Source organism: Melospiza georgiana, chromosome 2 (assembly GCF_028018845.1).
Source record: "Melospiza georgiana isolate bMelGeo1 chromosome 2, bMelGeo1.pri, whole genome shotgun sequence".
NCBI lineage: Eukaryota > Metazoa > Chordata > Aves > Passeriformes > Passerellidae > Melospiza > Melospiza georgiana.
The window spans coordinates 100,325,816-100,344,785 of record NC_080431.1 but is presented as its reverse complement, the minus strand read 5'-3'; the positions used below and the strand labels follow the sequence as shown (position 1 = coordinate 100,344,785).

The following is an 18,970-nucleotide window of genomic DNA, read 5'->3' as shown; positions in this document are numbered from 1 at the left end:
TACCTAACATGAGAGCCCAAAAACAACAAATAAAACTTACTACACGACAGAGTAAAGTGAACTCCCTTTTCTGTCAGTTTAAGCTGGAAAAACAATGTAACAATATGGCAAAAATTGCAAAATATATTACACTGACCTGAAGGCTGGCTTTTCTATTTATTGCCTGAATTTGCTGTCTGAGGTAAGCATTTTCAAAGAGACTGAAGTTGTCAAAATCTGTACATGGAAAGCACTTTCAAATATTCTTAAAGTGTCTTAATTTTGTAAATAGTAACCTTTACACAGATCACATTAAAGCTGGTTCTTGTAGGTTTTCCTGAAGTGTCAAAGCTGAGGTTTTACCACTATTTATGAGAAGCAAGAACAAGCAGTTTCTTGCTTTCACTGGAAGCAGTCTATGGTAAAAAGAGATTAAGATGTTTTGTCCTTTTCTCTGGCTACAGGAAAAGCTAAGCAATTTTGAAATAAACACTGAGTTTCCACTAATATGTTTTTGGGTTGTTTATTTTATATATAACTTGATTTTTAAGTTTTCAAGAATGACTTTGCTTCCTATGTTCTCTGAATGTCAGAACTGGGATGTGTTCCCACTGCTGAGATTGCAAATGAAAAGGAAATATTGTATATAACAGGCAGCAAAACCATAATCATTTAACTTTCCTGTTATAGGCCAGAAACTAAATATAGCAAAGGATCTTTGCTCTGATGCTTTTGGAGATGACTACTACTCCACTGCAAAGAACAATCTTTCACTATCCAGGTACTGTCATCCAGGTCTCTATTATCAGACAGTATCACGCAGACCTATTCCAAGCATCTTTCAAGATTCTATTCAGATTTCTTCTTCCTATTCAGAATTTTTAGATGAATGGGAAAACAAACTAGTCAACATCCCTGTGACTCTGCTTCAGAAATGTTCAAGACAGATAGAATTAAATAGTGACAGAAGTGGTCTTCAACTTTTTTGAAACTAATTTTTTCTCTAGCAATTTCCTTTTTTCCTTAAACACAATGAAATTCCCTACTCTTCCTTTTGAAGCTACCCGCATGGATCTCACAACAGAGGAGGAAACAATCCAAGTTCCCAAACCTTTCAGTGGCCCCATGAGCAGACGTTGCTCGAGCTCGCTGAATTTCATCCTCCAAGCGTCTTTTTTCCTCCTCCAGACGTGCAATGTCTTCTGGGGATCGTCTCTGCTGACTGATGAGCTGCAGCTCCTGAAGAAGAGCCTCCTTCTCCTTGATGAGCTGGAGACGGTCCCTGTCTGCTTCAGCCATTCCTGGCCAGGATTCATTATCCAGCAAGGCCAGCTGCTGTTGTATATTTGAAACTCTTTAAAAGAGAATAAATTTATTTCAAAATTCAGAAGAGAAAGACAAGAGGAAATATATCAGAGTGTGAAGCCTTTTAATGCCCGTTCCTTTCTTCTTCTAAATATAAAGCCAAGAAAATTTGGAAGGGTTTGGAAGGATTGTTTCTGGGTTTTGAGGTGGGCTTGTTTTTGGAGGGTTGTGTTTGGTTGATTGGTTTTAGGAGTTTCTTAATTGTTTTGTGTATTTTTAAAACAGCAAACAACTGCAAGTGTTCCTACATGTGTAGATGTGTGAGAACTACAGTGTTTTTATCTACTGTATAGACAATATCTGTCTTCACACCTTTCTCATTTTGTAATAAATCAATTAATATTTTGGAACTCGAGTTTACTGCCTGTACTGCTGATGAAGCTGAACATTTTCTTATTAATCTTTCTTCTACAATCAGATCTTAAATTAGGATTTCAAAAGTACAGTAAGAATTTGAAGAAGCTGAAGGTGAGATGCTTAACTAGTGACAACAGGTCCATATAATCATGTCCCACCTTGTTCAGGAATGGTTCAAAGGGCCAAAATTATTAGGCTATGCTAAATGACAAATTTTAAAAATTTTAAAGCTACCATTAAAACAGAAAATCAGTCTAGAAAAAAGACTTACTGGTTACAAAATACAAGTGGCTTTAGATGAATCTATCATAAACTATGCAATTGAATAAGCTAACTTGGGATTTTTTTCTCTAGTATGCTGTAGTTAGAAGTAGTTTCTTGTATCTCAACATGCTGTACCATTACATGAAACAACAGTTTTAAGAATAATTCCACAGCTGACATTTTAAGAAAATGTCCTTTTAAAAACAAATTTTGAACTCTTATCAGTATTACCAAGAACACTAAAGCTAGACATTTCATGAATGTTTCTTTTGGCATAAGAGGGAGAACACTTACTGTTAGGTATTTATGTTTGTCTTGCAATGACAATTTAGACTCTTTAGAATTGAACAGCTAAAATTAGAGGTAAGTAAGAGAAAACCTAGTTTTCTGATTTTTGAATACTTGAAACTCAAGAACTGTACAGTATTTTTGCAGTTTATACCTCAGTTTCATCTTCACTTTGAAATTATAGCATTCAAACAAAGATCAGTACCTCTAAAAGATTATTACCCTTTAAATAAATAGGGCACATAATTAAATAAATAAATAAATAAATAGACACTTTCAAGCCAGCCATAAAAGTGTGATATAGCTCATTGGTTTTGATTAAAATAATCTTTTTCAAAAACATCTGGTAAGAAAGAAAATTAATAATAAAAAAAGCAAGGTAAAGGCACATAACACACAAACAGAAGATTCAGAGTGTGATAATGTGATTATGAACAAAAGAAAAGGCATCAACATGACGAAGACATTTCCCCCATCTGAAAACAAAAGCTCATGCAATAAGATTTATTTCCTAGTAACATCTGGGAAGTATTTGGCCATCTTATTATCAGGGGAAGGGAATAAACTATCAATATAGGTAATTTTGCAGTGAGTACATCCATACATTAATAAGAATTTCACTGCAATTTCCCCACACCCCCTAAGATTTCATTTCAGCAAGTAAAGAAATTGGGTATTATGTCACATTTTTGTCTAAAGCAGAATTCTTTATCAAACCCTTCAATACCATTTCCTCCTCCTTGCATTAATAACAAACTTCCTGCCAATAGCTACCTACTGAAGGCACCACTGTGGATCAATACATACAGTCTACATATTTCATGCTTCAGCTATTGTGCATGAATTCCAGATGCAGCTTCCTGAAGAGCACCTCGCCCCATTGACCAAATGTCAGGGCCAGGAAGAGCAAGCAAGGTCAGGATCTCTTCTCTCTCCTACCCAGGCTGCTCTGCTGTTAAATATTCAGTAAACACTCCTGAAGCACACAGAGCTTGATTTTCAGGTGTTCAGTGCCAAATGAAACAAATAAGGACTCAAGATCCTTTCAACAGAATCACAGAATTCCGGTACAATTGAGTTATCACAGCTTGGCAAGCAAGTGTGAATCATATGAGCCTGGACTATTTGATTGTGTTCATAAGCTTTTACACAGCTTGTGGACAAAAGAAGATGAGATTCATCTGAAGTCGCTGTGTTTCTTCTTAAGATAGCTGAAGGACTGACCCTTTTCTTCATTTTAACACTCTCAATTGTTTTGGTAGTTATTTTGACATTGCAGGGGGAGCTGCATAAGAAGCAGACCACAGGTACAAATGAACACTAATGAAGGCAACAAGGAAGAGAGAAGTATGATCAGAGAAGAGATTCCCTTCTTTCAGTGCTAGTGAATCAGTGATTCCACTTGTCTGTGAAGAAAAACACCATCTTCACTAAATACAAGAGGTTTTAATTTAGACTCTTGAGCTTGCTGAGAGCACGTAACTCCCTTTGTGTATGACATTCCAGCTTAAAGTTTGTTTTTTCCCTTCAATTTCTGTTATGGTGATGCTTTGAAAGTAGGAAGTTCTCATACAATAACTTAATTATACTGTTATTAAAGAAAGGAAAGTACTGCTGTGGACAAGGTTTGTATCACTGAAGAGTTCCAAAATCTGATTAGGTATTTACTTTGATTCCCTGGATACTCTTAGCTAGCTCTTTCAGCTAGCTCTTCTTGTTTCTACAGTCTTCCCTTTACACAAAGAAAAAGCAGGCACAACACTATATAATGCAGGAATCTGTTGAAGCACCAATAAGCCAGTTTTCTGCAACCTCTATTTCCTGCACATGAACTGAAGTTTTGGGGCAATTTTGTTGCTTGCTTTCCACTGAGGAATCCCTCTGTATGGTAAGTTGTTCCAAGAAGTTACCAGTGACACACTGGAATATTTATCTCCTTGGACAGAAGACACCCCTAAGGCTTTTATGGTCTCGTTCACCCAAAATTACGAAAAGAAAATTGGAGTAGTCATGTTTAGTTATGCTCAGAACTTAATAAAAAAGTCCTCTTAAGTATGTTCCATAACTGCAGTCTGTCTCATCAAACACAAACTTTTCTTCCAATCACAATAAATACATGAATAAGCCATTTCACTCTGCTTGCCTATGCCAGACTTTATGCCTGTACTACACCAGCCATTCTCACTGCTGCTGTGTTAGAAGAAAATGGCTGTTGTCAAACTCAGTGCATATATTAACCTGCCTTAAAATATCCACTTAAATCAATGACTTGACATAGATTGCAACCTAAACTGAAAAAAAATATTTAGGATCCTTCATGAAGCCCCTGTTTTTCAAACACATTTTTCCTTCCTAACGAGTATTTTAAAGATACTATTTTTTAACTGTAGTGACTGCAAAAGAGTGCTTTTATCTGGCCTAATGCCAGACACTGAGGTCCCTACTGATCCAGCCATTTAACATATTCCTGTGGAAAAAACTGTTAATTTTGAGCCATCAACATTCCAGGCATTTTGCCCATTCCCATCCTTGCATAACAAGTGCTGGGGAGCTTGCATTCCTCACTGGAGTAGGTGGTATCAAATGACTGGTTCCCTAGGTAGGCAGGCCAACTTGGTGCTTAATTCAGTATTTAAAAATTTCTAATGGAGATGAACATAACAGTTCCTGTTAAGGGAGGGGCACAGATGGGATGACAAAGGTTTAACCTGGTGATGATCTTAAGCAAACACTGACTTGAAATGGCACATCTGTCCTGAAATGGCCATACCTAGGTATCTAGAATGATGTCTCACTCAAGAAAATGCAGACACAGCATGAGGATGAAAATCAGTAGAGACACTACTTTATTACACAAACTATATCAGGGGAAAAAAAGGCATGTATTTCCAAAATTGAATTAGACATAATTTAATTAAATTTAGTAGCATGTCTGAATCATTATAGCTCTAGACAGCTCCCTCTCCCCCTGACAAAACGAGGCAACCCTTCTATCACTGAAAATACCTGGGGAACCTTAAAGATTTTGTTAATGTCCAGAAAATCACTTTCAAGGGTGGTATCTGAACCCAGCACTAATGAACTTATATTGCTGAGCTCAAGAGGTTATTTATTAAATAGAGCATAAGAAGTGAGTAAAAATCACTCATTGTGAGATGAGTGATTTACAATTACAATTTACCCCATGTTAGATTCTTACTCAGACTATAAACAAGACAGGTGTCTTGGGGAGGGAAATACTCTGAACCAATTCAAAGGTATTAACTCATGCTCATAAAATGGACAAATTATGGGTATCCTACAGCTGGCATTTGTTCTTCAAACTTACCATGGTTTGAATTTTACAAGGAGAAGAAAGGAAACCCAACAACACTCCTCTACATTTAAAGGCCTAGGCTTTTGGCTGACATACCATACCACTCTAGAACTGAGGCCTTTGTTACTTGTGGTATGGGAAGACCAGTGGGGACAAAATAAAGAAAATATTCTAGTTCCTATTTGAAAGAAAACAGTGGCTAAGATCACATAAATCAGCCTGGCTTACTCTTTTCCCTAGGCTTATAACTGGACCCAGTTCTCTGACACTTCAGGAAACAGGGAATATCTGCCACACGCGATGCCCAAAGGAGGTGGCTGTGGGACTGAAGACACGTAATGAAGGGTGTAAGAACTTGGTAATTTATGATATTTAGTGACCCTCTTGAGTGTGGATTATGATTTATATCCAAAGAGGGGAACACTAGAGAAAGACAAAGAAAGAAATGGAAAGAACAGGAAGCTGGGGAACTCGGCCAAATGCTCACAACATTTCTCCACTGTGTCTATTTTGGCTGTTCCTGCAAGTATGTGCCACTGTAGCTTTGGCAGACAACAAGAGTATGGCTGTGTACAATACCCAGCCTTCCTGACAACCCAGTTCATTCAATAATGACAAGGTCTTAAACTGGCTTAAGAAATTCATTAAGCCATTAGAGTCCACTGGCATTTTGCAGCTTTTAGAAAAATTGCAAAAATCTGCTAAAAGCAAGTTTTCCCAAATGCACAGGTGAAGTAGTACAAAACTTTAAAGAAATGCAAAAGCATGTCTAAGCTCCCATTGTAACCCAAAGGAAATGTTTTATGTTTAAAAACCAACACTGGGAGATTTAAGTTTGGCTGAGTCAGGTATTTATGTGCCATCAAAAAAATTACTTCATCCCTAAGTCAGATTTTCAGATTTGCTCAGCAGAATAAAACATACAAATCCACTGAATTTCACTAGAGATTCAGTAATTAAACCTTGAAACCTGCCTATACAAGATAAATTTTAAAAGGAAACTACTTGACTATGTTATTGTATTAGTACTGGAATGTTGCTATCAATATCCAAACAGGTACTTTGTCACTAAAAGCACAAATTGCACTGACACACTTCTGCTTGTGCTAGTGATTTTAAAGGTCGAACTGAAATTTAATTTTCAAAATGAGACAAGTTTGCAACAAACTATACTGATCAGAAAGAAGTAACATCCTTAAAGACAACTGTAGAAATATTATGCATATCTGAGGAAGAGGTTTTTTCAAGGCTAATATAAATCTCTTGACATCCACTGCATGCCTCTATGAAATGAATGGAAAAATAACATCTTTGAATTCAAGTTCACAGAAGATACAACTAAATACTACCCAAACTAGATAGGCTGGCTGAAGTTGTTTAAATGTATTTTTAGTTCATTAAAGTTAGCTACCATCAGACTGGATTAAAAAAAAAAAAGCCACAAACAAAAAACCCCTATAGCTAAAATTTTTGTTGCTTCTTATTGGAGGGATTATTTTTCATCTACCAATTAACACACCTCATGGGATATGAGGCACTGCAGCAATGACATTTCATGAATATTTGTTAATATACTTCATGTAGTCATTCTACTGAACAGCACAACTTAAGAGTTATCAAAGAAAAACAATTTGCTTTTGATTTCTCGTGCTATGAAGCAGTATATTCAGAAAAGTGCTTGAGGAGTACATTTTCCACTGTGCAAATGCTTTCATGAGAGGTGGTCTCACTGAAATAGCAACTGAAACTAAAAACAGTATTTATCCAGGCAGCTTGGGGCTGTCTGTTCAAAAAGACCGTCCTCCCTCCCCCTCCTGCTTCTCTGGAGGGCCACACTGGCAGATCTGAGAGGAGAAATTTCATGGAAATAAGGTACAGTTTATTTAGAAATAATGGGAGAGGGGGAAGAGTACAGAGCGGAAGAAAAGTGATTGAGCCTCCTTTCAGCATGATTGGTGAGTTTAAAAACAGAATTTACAAAACTCGTCCAAGAGCCTGGATCAGAAACAGGGGAGAGGATCTCTTCCCCAGCGTGCTGGAAATGTCAGAACCCACAGTGTACTACATCTGAAATACCCATGGGAAAAATTAAATTGCAAATCATCCAACTTCCTTCCAGTGGGAAAGTGATGGAGGGTAAAATAAGCTATGTGAATGTCTTAATTTATGCAAAGGCCAAACCATTCAGCAGTTAGCGAGATTTTTGAAGGAGGAATTAAAATAAAACTATCCTTTATAAGGGAGGAAGGATATTTTGGGAGTGCAAGACAACTGTTCTGCAATCACTGGGTCTCATCTCCTGAATTTCTCAAGATAGTTCATACAAAAATCCCTGGATTTCCTTGCTTAAACTCCATATACAGAGAATATTTTAATTTTTAAAGACTTTACATCAGGCAAATATTCTGCTTATATATGGCCAAATTGACAAGAGCAACTAAAATGCAGCACTCTGTCCTTCAGTTTGTAGAGCTTTTTTCCTGCTTTCCTTTCAGGGAAAGGACATACTTGTCTACTACAGTGCATTTTAAGTCTCCCATTAAAAGTTTGTCAGTTGTACTTATTTGCTGTATGTTTCAACACCCACTTGACAAGCAAGCAGTGACAATATACTGCCTTACAGTTGTGACATACTGTAGCATTTTAATTTTCTACTTTGTAGATTTAATCCATGGCAGCACATTCCGTCACCCACACTGTGCAGTAACAGTAGATATTTCACCAGCCAAGGGAGAATGAACACAAAGATATTTAGTAGAGACAAAAGCCCTACAGAAATGCCAGCAAGCTAAGGGGAAGGAATGCATGATAAATGAAGAATGCAACCACAGAGATAACTGGTAGGGGCAATGAGCTTTGTGCAGTTCCACTCAAAAGCTGAAAGCTGATTACTTCCGTACAACATACTGGGCAGAATAAGGCTACTCTTTTAAAGCAACTAACATGCTTTTGCCAAATAACAGACCATTGTCAGAGCTGCTATCCTGGGAAAGCAAAACTACTCTTTCTGCAATCACCATTCTCTAGTTGGAAGCTTAGTTACCCAGATTTTCTACACTTAATTAAGATCAAACACCACCTCACTTCTGATGTTCAGAAATACTGCATTCCATGCAGAAACAAATGTTCGGCATTTCCAGCTGAGAAATGCTTTGCTACTAAAAAAAAATTAACCCATAAAACCCCAACACCTCTTTACCCCCTTCAAAAAAACACCACTCCATCTTTTCCCTATCATAAACAAACAAGAAGATAATTGTTTTAAAAAACACAGAAAAGCTATGTCAGGAAGCTGAACTAAAAATATTTTAATACAATCTTCACAGCATCAGTGGCTCTGTTAAACTGAACAGTATAAAACTAAATTCCATCATTCTTCTTTTAGCAACTCTAAGTTGCTAAATTATCACTGGACTATTAAGTGCTAATTTAGCCTGTGAGCAAACACAGGACACAGAAACATTTTGTTTTGTTCTTTTTTCCCCCAATTATTTAATTTTATTAGGTAATAGTCACTGGTATTTACACACAGTATGTATGACACAGACTTCCATTCAAGTTTCAAATCCTGAAGATTTAGCTGTGTTTACCTAACTTGCTTGTACCAACTTAATTTTTTGAAGCCTGTATTGTGTCCAGATGTGGGTAAATTTTCCAAGAACAACAAAATGGTGTACTGCCTATAAACTTCCAATTCTTGCCAAGACATGTGACAGCATTACAGATGCCCCTAAAGAAAAAGTCACCATGATATGAAAAACAGAGGCAAAAGAATTTAACTTATTTTTCTATTTCTTGTTCTGAGAAATGTAAAAAAATGATAGAATAGAACACATTAAAAAGAAAAAGAAATCCTAATTTATACAAATTTTAAAACTATGGTTTTTGAAGTTAACCATATTGAATCTTTTAAGTGTCAGTCAAATTAAGTAATAGAATATTCTACCAGCACAAATCAAAATAATCATAAGTGCATTAATTTACTAACTTTAAGTAAATCACCTGCACCCACACTACTGTCCTGAATATGTGGCAAATAGTTTGAAAACAGTGAGGTTCAATGAGGACCTGCTAAATTATTTAAGTAGATTGTACTTTTAAAATTTCAATAAATTAAATGAAAAAACACTTCAAGACTGGCCTCCACAAGAGAAATACTTACAATAAGCATTTAGACTGTAGGACTTATTGAAGAACCAATCTATTTAAAGTAATACTTTTTATCATTTTTATCAGAATTTTTTTCCAATTTCAACATTTATTTTTATGTACCCTTCTGCTCTGCTCTGAACATCTTCATTTATCTCACAGGAAGTTCAGCATTCTTTCTTCTTCATGCCTTCAGTACACTGAACTTAAGACACAGGTATGCAAGGCTTTGGGTATCTTGACAGACCAGACTGATAAGTGTAAATTTAAAGACTGTTTATATCTAGGTTTGAGAAAGAGGGTGAAAAAATGTAAAACAGTTTAATTGAACCACTACAATTTTGTGTTTATACAAGTATAGAACAGGGCTGACATTTAGCTTTATCTCTGCAAACAAATATAATAATCTGATGATAAAGTCTTATATTTACCTAAGCTTTCATTATCTGTGAACTACTCAACAGAGAGCAAATTAGTCTTCCCAAAGACATTTCAGCTAGGAGGCTGGGTCCAGTTCTACTTTGAAAACTTTAATCACAAAAGTAAATATAAAACCCAATAGATTTATATTTAATTACCTTTTCTTGGCCTCTTCATATTGCCAGTTCAGCCTTACTTTGTCTACAAGTCTTGTTTTGTCATCAAATCCAAACTTGCAGAGTTGAATAGCACAGAGAGGAGGAAAAAGAAAGAAAGAAAGAAACAAGTTGAAAACACTCTCATCACAATAATGAAAGGGATATATTAGTCTTCCTTACTGGATTCACTAAAGAAACCTCTATCCTTTACTAGTAACATAATAAAAAATCAATTTTATGCCTTAGAAATGCAAAACTAATTTCTTGCTAAAAGCAGAGAAGATAAATAAGCCCTTTCAATAAATTATTAACCTGGAAATCAAGGGTTAGCAAATTGAATCATTGATAAATGGTCAAAGCATTTCAACTTTATCCAAGTCCACAACGCAAAGAGTGTTTTAATTGAAATATTCTGCTATTTTATATGGCTATTTTATGAATACTTTTGAAGCAATTCAGATTACACTCCCTGTACTGTGATGTGTTACCCAGCACCTACAACGTTAGTGCATTTTAAACATAAGTACAAAAAAATCCACCTGATCCTTGAAGCAGTTGTAGAATGTGTATTTATGTTGCAACTCCTACTGCATAGTGTTTCTACAGCAATTTATTATTTTAGGGCATTAGCACTTCCCTCCTCAGAAGTTTGTGTATGGTCTAATAGTTAAAACCTAAACTACACAAGAGCATTGCTGCATCTCCAGAGTTCTCCTCTCACTGCTGCTTTTTCTGTGTCCATCAACCCATGGGTAAAAACTCCACCTTTTGTCTACTCACATGGCGCTAACAATAGTTCCCTGAAAAGATTCAGGTAATTATGTATTTTTGTTTCCCTTACAAAAAGCCTACAACTGATAAACATAATTTCTACAGTGTAGTTGTCTTGGATTGTGTACTGAAAATGAGAAAATGCTCCTGTGTTCCTTTTGGCAATTTGTTTCAGAATTCAATAATCCCATCCATGGCCCATCTGAAAAATTACACCTTGAAGGCACCATCTGCCTAACACCCTGAAACACACCTAAGCATTAGCTCAGTTTTCTCAAAAACAAGATTTCCTCTTCTGTAGGGACCTTCTGGAGACTTCCAATCTGACAACCAGCCAGCAGTGAAGGAGGATTATAATAGGTGAGAAATGGGATGGTAAAGCCAACAAAGAGACGATTTCTAACTAAATGTAAAGTACCATCTAAACCACTGTACAAACAAACTACAAACAAGTTGCCTTCTTGCTTTGGTGTCAGTCCTCCACAGAGGCATATGTTTTATTACTGACTAACAACTGGGTTGCCATGGTACTAGTGCAAGCTGAATTTTTACTGACTGTTATTTGGAGTACACAATTTCATTCAGATAGAACAATTTCCAAGGAATGCCAGTATGTTCTCCTCAAATACCATATTTAAAAGCATATTTGAGCACAAAGGTGTAATAGACTACATCGTAAATTTTGTTGATTAAGAAAAATACTTTGAGAATAAAAAATACTTTCCTTGTCTTAGACAGAGGAAAGGAGTAGAGATCTACTAGACATCTTCAATACATATGAACAATGAATATAAACAAGATATAAAAAATAAAATTAAAAAAAACAAGATATAAAAAATAAAATTAAAAAAAAATACACAGCTATTACTACTATCCCAATGCAAACATCTCATGCAAAATCATGTCTCTACTGCAACTTCAAGATGGCTGAAGGATTTTCTTCCTTCCTGCCTTATTACAAGTATCAGTAATTCAGAGCTGGGAATATGAAGAGAAGAGGTCCATGAACACCTAAGCAAGAGCTGTTAGTCCAAGATGAACCTGCAGTCACCAAAGAGGCAATGCAGTGTGGGTTCTGCTGGGCTGGCTGAGTCCAGGAGCTGCCTTTACCAGTCACTGCCCACCAGCATGCCCCTGCATCCTTCTGCCATGCTCCAGCAGCAGAACCCCCAAGCCCATAGCTTGCACACAGTGGAAACAACAAGCAAGTGCAACTCCCTCAGCAGCAGTAATGCTTTGGATTTTTCCTTCTGCTCCAGCCAACACCTCTTTAATTAACAGTGTAAGTAACACTGTATCACTGGAGCTCAAAAGCAGCTAATTTTGTACAGCAAATGTTTCACATAGGAACACTCACATACCTCTCCAGTGATGTCAGTCTGAGAACAAGCATCACAGTGTTGTTGAGGTAAACAGGAGTCACTGAGTGAACTAGAATTGTGCTGGAGATCCTGCAGGGAATCTGTAATACAACAGCTATTCCTGAATCCATCTGTTAATTTGGCCAGGCTCTAAAGGAGAAGACATATTTTAAATTATTAGAAAAAAATGTTCTCATAAGACTTTTTAATAACAGAAAAAAAATTTAATTGTTTAAAAAGACTGGTGGCCTGCCTATACAGAGCTATTTACAGAAAGTAAAATTCATTGTTGTGCTACCAGCATGCAAAAGGTTTGCTTTGAAATAAACCTCTCCTTTTAAAAGACACATGTAACAATAAGCAGACTTTATATTATTTGTTTTAGATCTGGGAATGTGTTACCTTCTGTATGGCTTGCAGCTCTTTAAATCTAGCAGCTGTCAACTTCACATTAGCTGATAGGGAAGACAAATGTGATTCACCTGCCCTTTTGCCATCTTCTGCACAGGTTACATTCCTTAGTCACTACTGTTATCTCATCCAACTTGATGAATACCTTGTATTGATTGCACTTTTATGACAGCTGATAGCATCCCTGTGCTCTCTTAGCCAGGGTTCACATAGTTAAGAGATATTTTACACTTTGGGTTAAGCAAGGGACATCGCTGAAATGTCTAGACAATGACACAAACTGTCAGAGTAAAGCAGAAACATCAGTCTTTGAGGGGAAAGGGGAATATGACAGAATCTCACAAAATAACAAATAAAACTTTTTTGACAATATAAGCTTGGTTGACAGGCTCTTAAACAAAATTGTTAGTATCACTTTTACTTTCTCATTTTGCATTCTCTCTTGTTCAAAAATTAAAGATAATGTAGTATTAGTAACAAAATCACCAGCTGTCATTTATGACAGAGATCCTAAGCATTACACATCACACAAAAATGAAAAACATTTTGTCCTCTCACCCATCCTTCACAGGAAAAAGGACAATCTAAAAATGTGGGGTAAAAAAATTATCAGAAATTTGAAAATCTGTAGTAATTTATAAATCATAACACAATAAAAATTTAGTTCAAAAAATACACATAAAAAACTTACTAAAACTGCTTACTCTAGTGTCTGAATTACAGAGTCAGGGGCATTGCACTGGGAAAAGGGTGGTCCTCAGGAATTTCAGTGGCTCTGACTACCAGTGATTTGCAACAAACCAAGGTTACTGTCCATAACCAATTATTAGAAGATTTCTCAGTCTTCGAAGTGTAGTTTAAAAACGGTAACACAGCAATGCTGCTTTTTCTTACATCAAATTCAATTAGTAGAGTCTAGAAATGAACCTGTGTAATAGCAACTCTTTGCTACTGACAAGAAGAGCAAGGCCATGCTGAAGGCCTCTGTTTTGAGAGCCTAGGAAGCACCCAGGATTATGAAACTGCAGCAGTCCTGGAACTGGCCAGCAAAGCAGCTTTTTCTGATGGCCTCCATCATACATGGTCCATTCACTTTGCTCTCATATACCAGCCCCTCCCTCAGGCCAGTCTCCACCAGAGATGAAAAAGAGGGAGAACACCCAGCCTGATACAGGATGAGTGAGTAAGTGGGCACCCCAGCCAGAAGAGTGGGGCCCTGTGTTCCTCCCTGACAGCCCTTTACATCACACACTCTGTTTCCCTCCTATTAGGGAATGGCACGTGGTTCATGCCAGGTATGGGACAGCTTGTGCTGCTCCCTCTTCAATCTCTGCCTGCTCTCTACAGGTCTGAGAGGGGCTGGGATTTCACAAGCAGCATTGGCAAGGAGAGAATACAGCACAGAGCAATGCCAGACGTGCTGGCAGTAGGACAAGGCTACCGCCACTTGCCTCCAGAAGCTTAACTTGTCTTGGGTCCACCAAAAAAGCCAACTCTTCTGCCACCTCCCAGCTGAAATAAGCCATTTTATTATGAAGGATAAAAACCATATTTTCTTCTCAGCCTGAAACTGCAAATTCAATTTCAAGCTACACTGCCAAGAGATCCCTAGCTAGTGTCTCTTTATCCTTAAGAAAGGAACTGCTCCACAATGTGGAAAAAAACCCACAATTCTTACTTTATGAAAACTGTAGACTCCTGTCTAACTCTCTTCTTCAAAACTCACTGGAAATCATCCAGTCCTGTCAAGACTCCTGCTGTATGGAGGATCAAGAGGGATCTCTAATGGGTTTGTAACACGGAAACAATAAATTCAGATCACGGCCTCTTCCCAGTAAAGCATGGCCAGTTGCATCAACAAAAACTCAGGATTCAGAATGCCTGAAGTTTCTCCTAATAAGTTATGTTCCATCTGCCACCTTTAGCTAACACATATTACATTACAGGTATGTGCAATACCACAGATCCTGATGCTAGAACTTAAGTCTAAATTTTTGCCTGTATTTCAGCTACTTTATGAACTCCTGGTATGCTCCTGATGCCCTCAAGCATTCTCCCTGGCAGGTAATGAAGGGCCACTTGGCTGCTGGCCAGGCTTCCTATCCAGGCACAGTTGCTGAATCCTGGCCCCTACTTAGAAATTAGGAAACATTTGACAGGTGGCAATCACCAAGCAGCATCACTTTAACTTACATCTACATGCACAGATGACAATGCCCTAGGGCAAGCATAAATGCTTTAAGTCCTTCTAGTTGGATGAGTGAAAACAGGCACCAGCAACCCTAACATGGAAAATTACAACCAGAGTTAGCACATTTTTAGATAGAAACAATTTATAATTCTTATTATAAACAGTAGGAGTAATTTCCTCCCCAGCTACACAGAGGAATCCATCTTTCATCTGGAGTTTAAGGATTGTTTATGGCAATCCCACAGAAACTGTCCAATAAGCCTCCTGTTAATGTGAAGTTCTAGGCACACCAGCCCAGACTTACCCAAAAACAGAGAAATGAGCACTGTCATTTCACCATTATCTGTTGATTTGGGAGCACTCTGCACAAATTTCAGTGCACTTCCTATCTAACCTATTTAGCCAATTTATCTGGTAACAAAGTGAAAAGAAAAAAGAAGAAATAAAAACCCCACAAAAAACCAAAGTCCATTGCTCTCCAAGGACGACATTTTAAAAGCATACACATACTGAACAGAAACAAAATTAAGAAAGAGATGGGGGAGGAGAAATAAACATGCTGCTTTCAGGAACCTAACCATACACCTTTATTATTCAACCTTATATAAGAAGTCTGCCCACTTTTTTTGAGCAGTAGCACTGCATGTTTTGCTTTATTTGTAATCACAGCATCCAATTTAAATCAGACCACCGTCACCCACACAACTAAACCAATTATCATACTTCTATAACAGTTACAATTTTCCAAGCACCTACACAAGACTGAGTCACTTCTACTATGTTTAGTTCTGTTGCTTACACTGGCCAGATCTAAATTAAAAAGTTGTGAGAAACAGTCCGCTTCCCTTCTCTGAAATAAAACCCCATATTTTTTACACGGTACTTTTAAAACATCTATTAACAAATATAAAACTAAAAAAGATTTCCTAAGAAAGTTTTTCTGAACAACAACAGCTTTAAAATGTAGTGTTTTCAAGGACAGTACAAATCCAATATTAATAGGAAAATAAAAATTGAATTCTGAACTTATTAGGAAGACATTTAAAACAGACTTGTACTTATTTGACATAGCTAACTAAATCTACGACAATAATATTCCATAGTTATTAAAAGGCATAGCACAGATTAATTCGGTGACGGTGACACCAAAAGTAATTTTTTTTGGTCAAAATTTAAAAAGAGAGCTGGGTATTTTTGCAGAGCACAGTAAGCTGGCAAAAATACACCCTTTTTACAAATACAGTCCTTGTAAATTATGACATTTAATTCTGTATAGCCATTATAACAAAACATGAAGAAATGTTTTGCATGCTACACTTGTGTGGAACAACTGTTTTCTACATTCTCCTGAACTGCATATACTCTAATGCTGTAATATTGGACTCCATCAGAAAAGATTGCAACTACTTTAAAAAAGATACTTTCTAGACTCATATTTCCTGTACATCACACAAAGCCATGAAGAAGGATGAAACACTTTCATTTTTGCTTTTGTTTTGTACAACCTCGACATTCTGGTCCTGCCAGCACTTCCCAATCATTGATCCTAGAGTTCTAACTACCACAACACTATTTAAAGAAACTGCAAGCACATTTAAAGTTGGTTTACCAAATACGATTTTCAAAGCATCTGAATGTTTACAGCTGGATTTACTGCCACTGAGGGCAGAAAACGTAAGGAAAAGAGGTAAAAAAATCTACTGGGGAAGTAAAAACAAGGCCAGTAGTTAAACTGCTCCAAGATCTCACACATAAGTCCTTATATTACCAGTTAGTTTCCTAAAATGTGTGTTATTGCATCCATGAAGAACTGTCTTTCTAATCACTTCTTGCTAGCTAGGCACATGGAACACTGAGAATCACTTTAAAACTTGGCCAGCCCAAAATAACAAGTATGCTGAAAGTTGCCAAGGCAGAAACTTTTCATAGTGACTTCAGTGTTCTGTCTACTTGAACAAGGGATCTGTGGTCCATCAGATGATCTTTGTGTAATGCACTGGAGACTTAATAATTGCATAACTATGGAAATTCATAATATGTAGATTATAAATTTCCTATATCATTTAACAACTGAAAAGAAAAAAAAAACCCGAAAAACACTACTGCAGAGAAAACTGAAAAAAAAACATTTACATAGCAATGGTAATTTGTATGGTTCCATAACTTTAGGTAACAAAAATGCCTTCTTCCAAACAAATGCTTCAAGACTGGGTGAAGAGAACTGTCCTTATCACCTCTCTGTATATGCAGCATATTCAGGCAGGTCTGCAGTAAAATCCCTTGGTGGCAGAGGGTTATTGTTCTTTGATCAAGCTCTTATCACATTAACAACAAACACACAACTGGGAGTTTGAGGCAGAGCACAGAAACCACTCAGAAGTTCCACTACTTCGGTTTGTATCTCCCCCCTTGAATCCTCATGCTCTAATTCATCAATTTCATGCTTGCATATACATTGTATTTATTCATACTATTTGAAGGTTTTGTGAGACCATTTTGAAACTAACAAGAGCCTTGATATACTCGCAAACTTGAGAGCTTGGAGCAAAAAGTGTGACAGTGACAGAGATCTAGTGTGGGTAAATACATACAAAGGGAAAAACATGGTTGACACAAGGACAAAACATTTTAGCACGTGAACTCTCAATCCTATTTCATTATGGGTAATGCAAAGAGACATAAAATAAAATTAAAAACAACTACCACAAATCACAAAGGCTTCTTCTTAATACCATGTAATTACTACATAGCAACTAACAGCAGCAATTTAAAGGTATATTCAATGAAACACTGAGCTAAATGAAAATTTAGACAAAAACATAAAATGCATATGAAGTCCTGTGCTCGCAGTATAGACAATGACCACTTACCATTTTTGAACTGCTTGTTGTTGGCAATTATCAAACAGAAAAATCAGTTTAGGCCATCCTACTTTCTTATTTAAACTTGCTAAACCCAATGCAACCCCAAGCAAGAAAACAGAGGTAGGTTACTACTATTTAGTAGTTCAGCAGCATATTTTTTACCTGCATAAGGTCCTGCCTTTCTTTTTCACCTGTGCATATAGCTTTCTTTATGCTTCGAAGTTCACTCATGATAGCTTGTGCTTCATCCAGTCTGTAATTTGTATGAGCATTTGACATCTTACGATCAATCCTGTTGAAAATATTAAGACAAATTTAGGAATTTTCACATCATTAGAAAGCACATGGACTTTCTAAGACCTTATTCATGTACCACTTCATTTCCAGGAATAAAATGATACCCTACTTGGAATTAACACAGCACTCAGTGCCAAGACCACTCTAAAGACAAAGCAAAGCAATTATCTACCCAGGTTCTGCAGAAGCAACAAATTTCCTGGGTTTAATATCCTAGTGCAGAGCTTACTTTTGAGCAATGTCTGTGGGTGATTTCATGCACCAAAAGCAAAATTAACCTAAACCTAACCTAGATGGTTATAACTCAAAAGGTTGAGCGGTCTGGCTGTTGTATTTTTCATGCAGCATCACATATTGCAGTATCTCTTCCAGGGCTTCTACTTGATCTTGCTTTAGAAGTTTCTAACAAATGCATTTAAATTTTCTCAGGAAGAAAATTTTAATGCCTAAAATTTTATTGCAAATGCTATCCTGCCATTATAGGCCTATTTAACTACCTTTTCCATAAGATATCTATAAGACATTATCATTCTGCACTGAAAAACATGATATGGGAACATCCCAGAAGATTTTACACCTTTGAGCAAGAAGCAAGAGCACAAGCTATGACATAAGACTGAAGTAATACTAATGTTTCCATCTTGACATATTAAAATCACTCAAGTGGAACATCCACTGGCTGAGTTTTAAACCTTTTTTCCAACATCTCACAATAGTAAAGGACAACATATCAGGAGGCAGAAGACTAGTCCAGTGTATCATCTTGATAATTTGCTTTG

General features: G+C 36.8%; 1 protein-coding gene across 1 annotated transcript in view; it reads right to left on the bottom strand.

The window, feature by feature from the left end:
• The window catches only part of WWC3 (WWC family member 3), a 99,201-nt gene that overhangs the window by 27,413 nt on the left and 52,818 nt on the right, over positions 1-18,970 (bottom strand). The window contains 4 exon segments of the mRNA XM_058045577.1: positions 1,091-1,333; positions 10,297-10,370; positions 12,429-12,578; positions 18,057-18,186. Coding sequence (XP_057901560.1) covers positions 1,091-1,333; positions 10,297-10,370; positions 12,429-12,578; positions 18,057-18,186 — 597 coding nt within the window.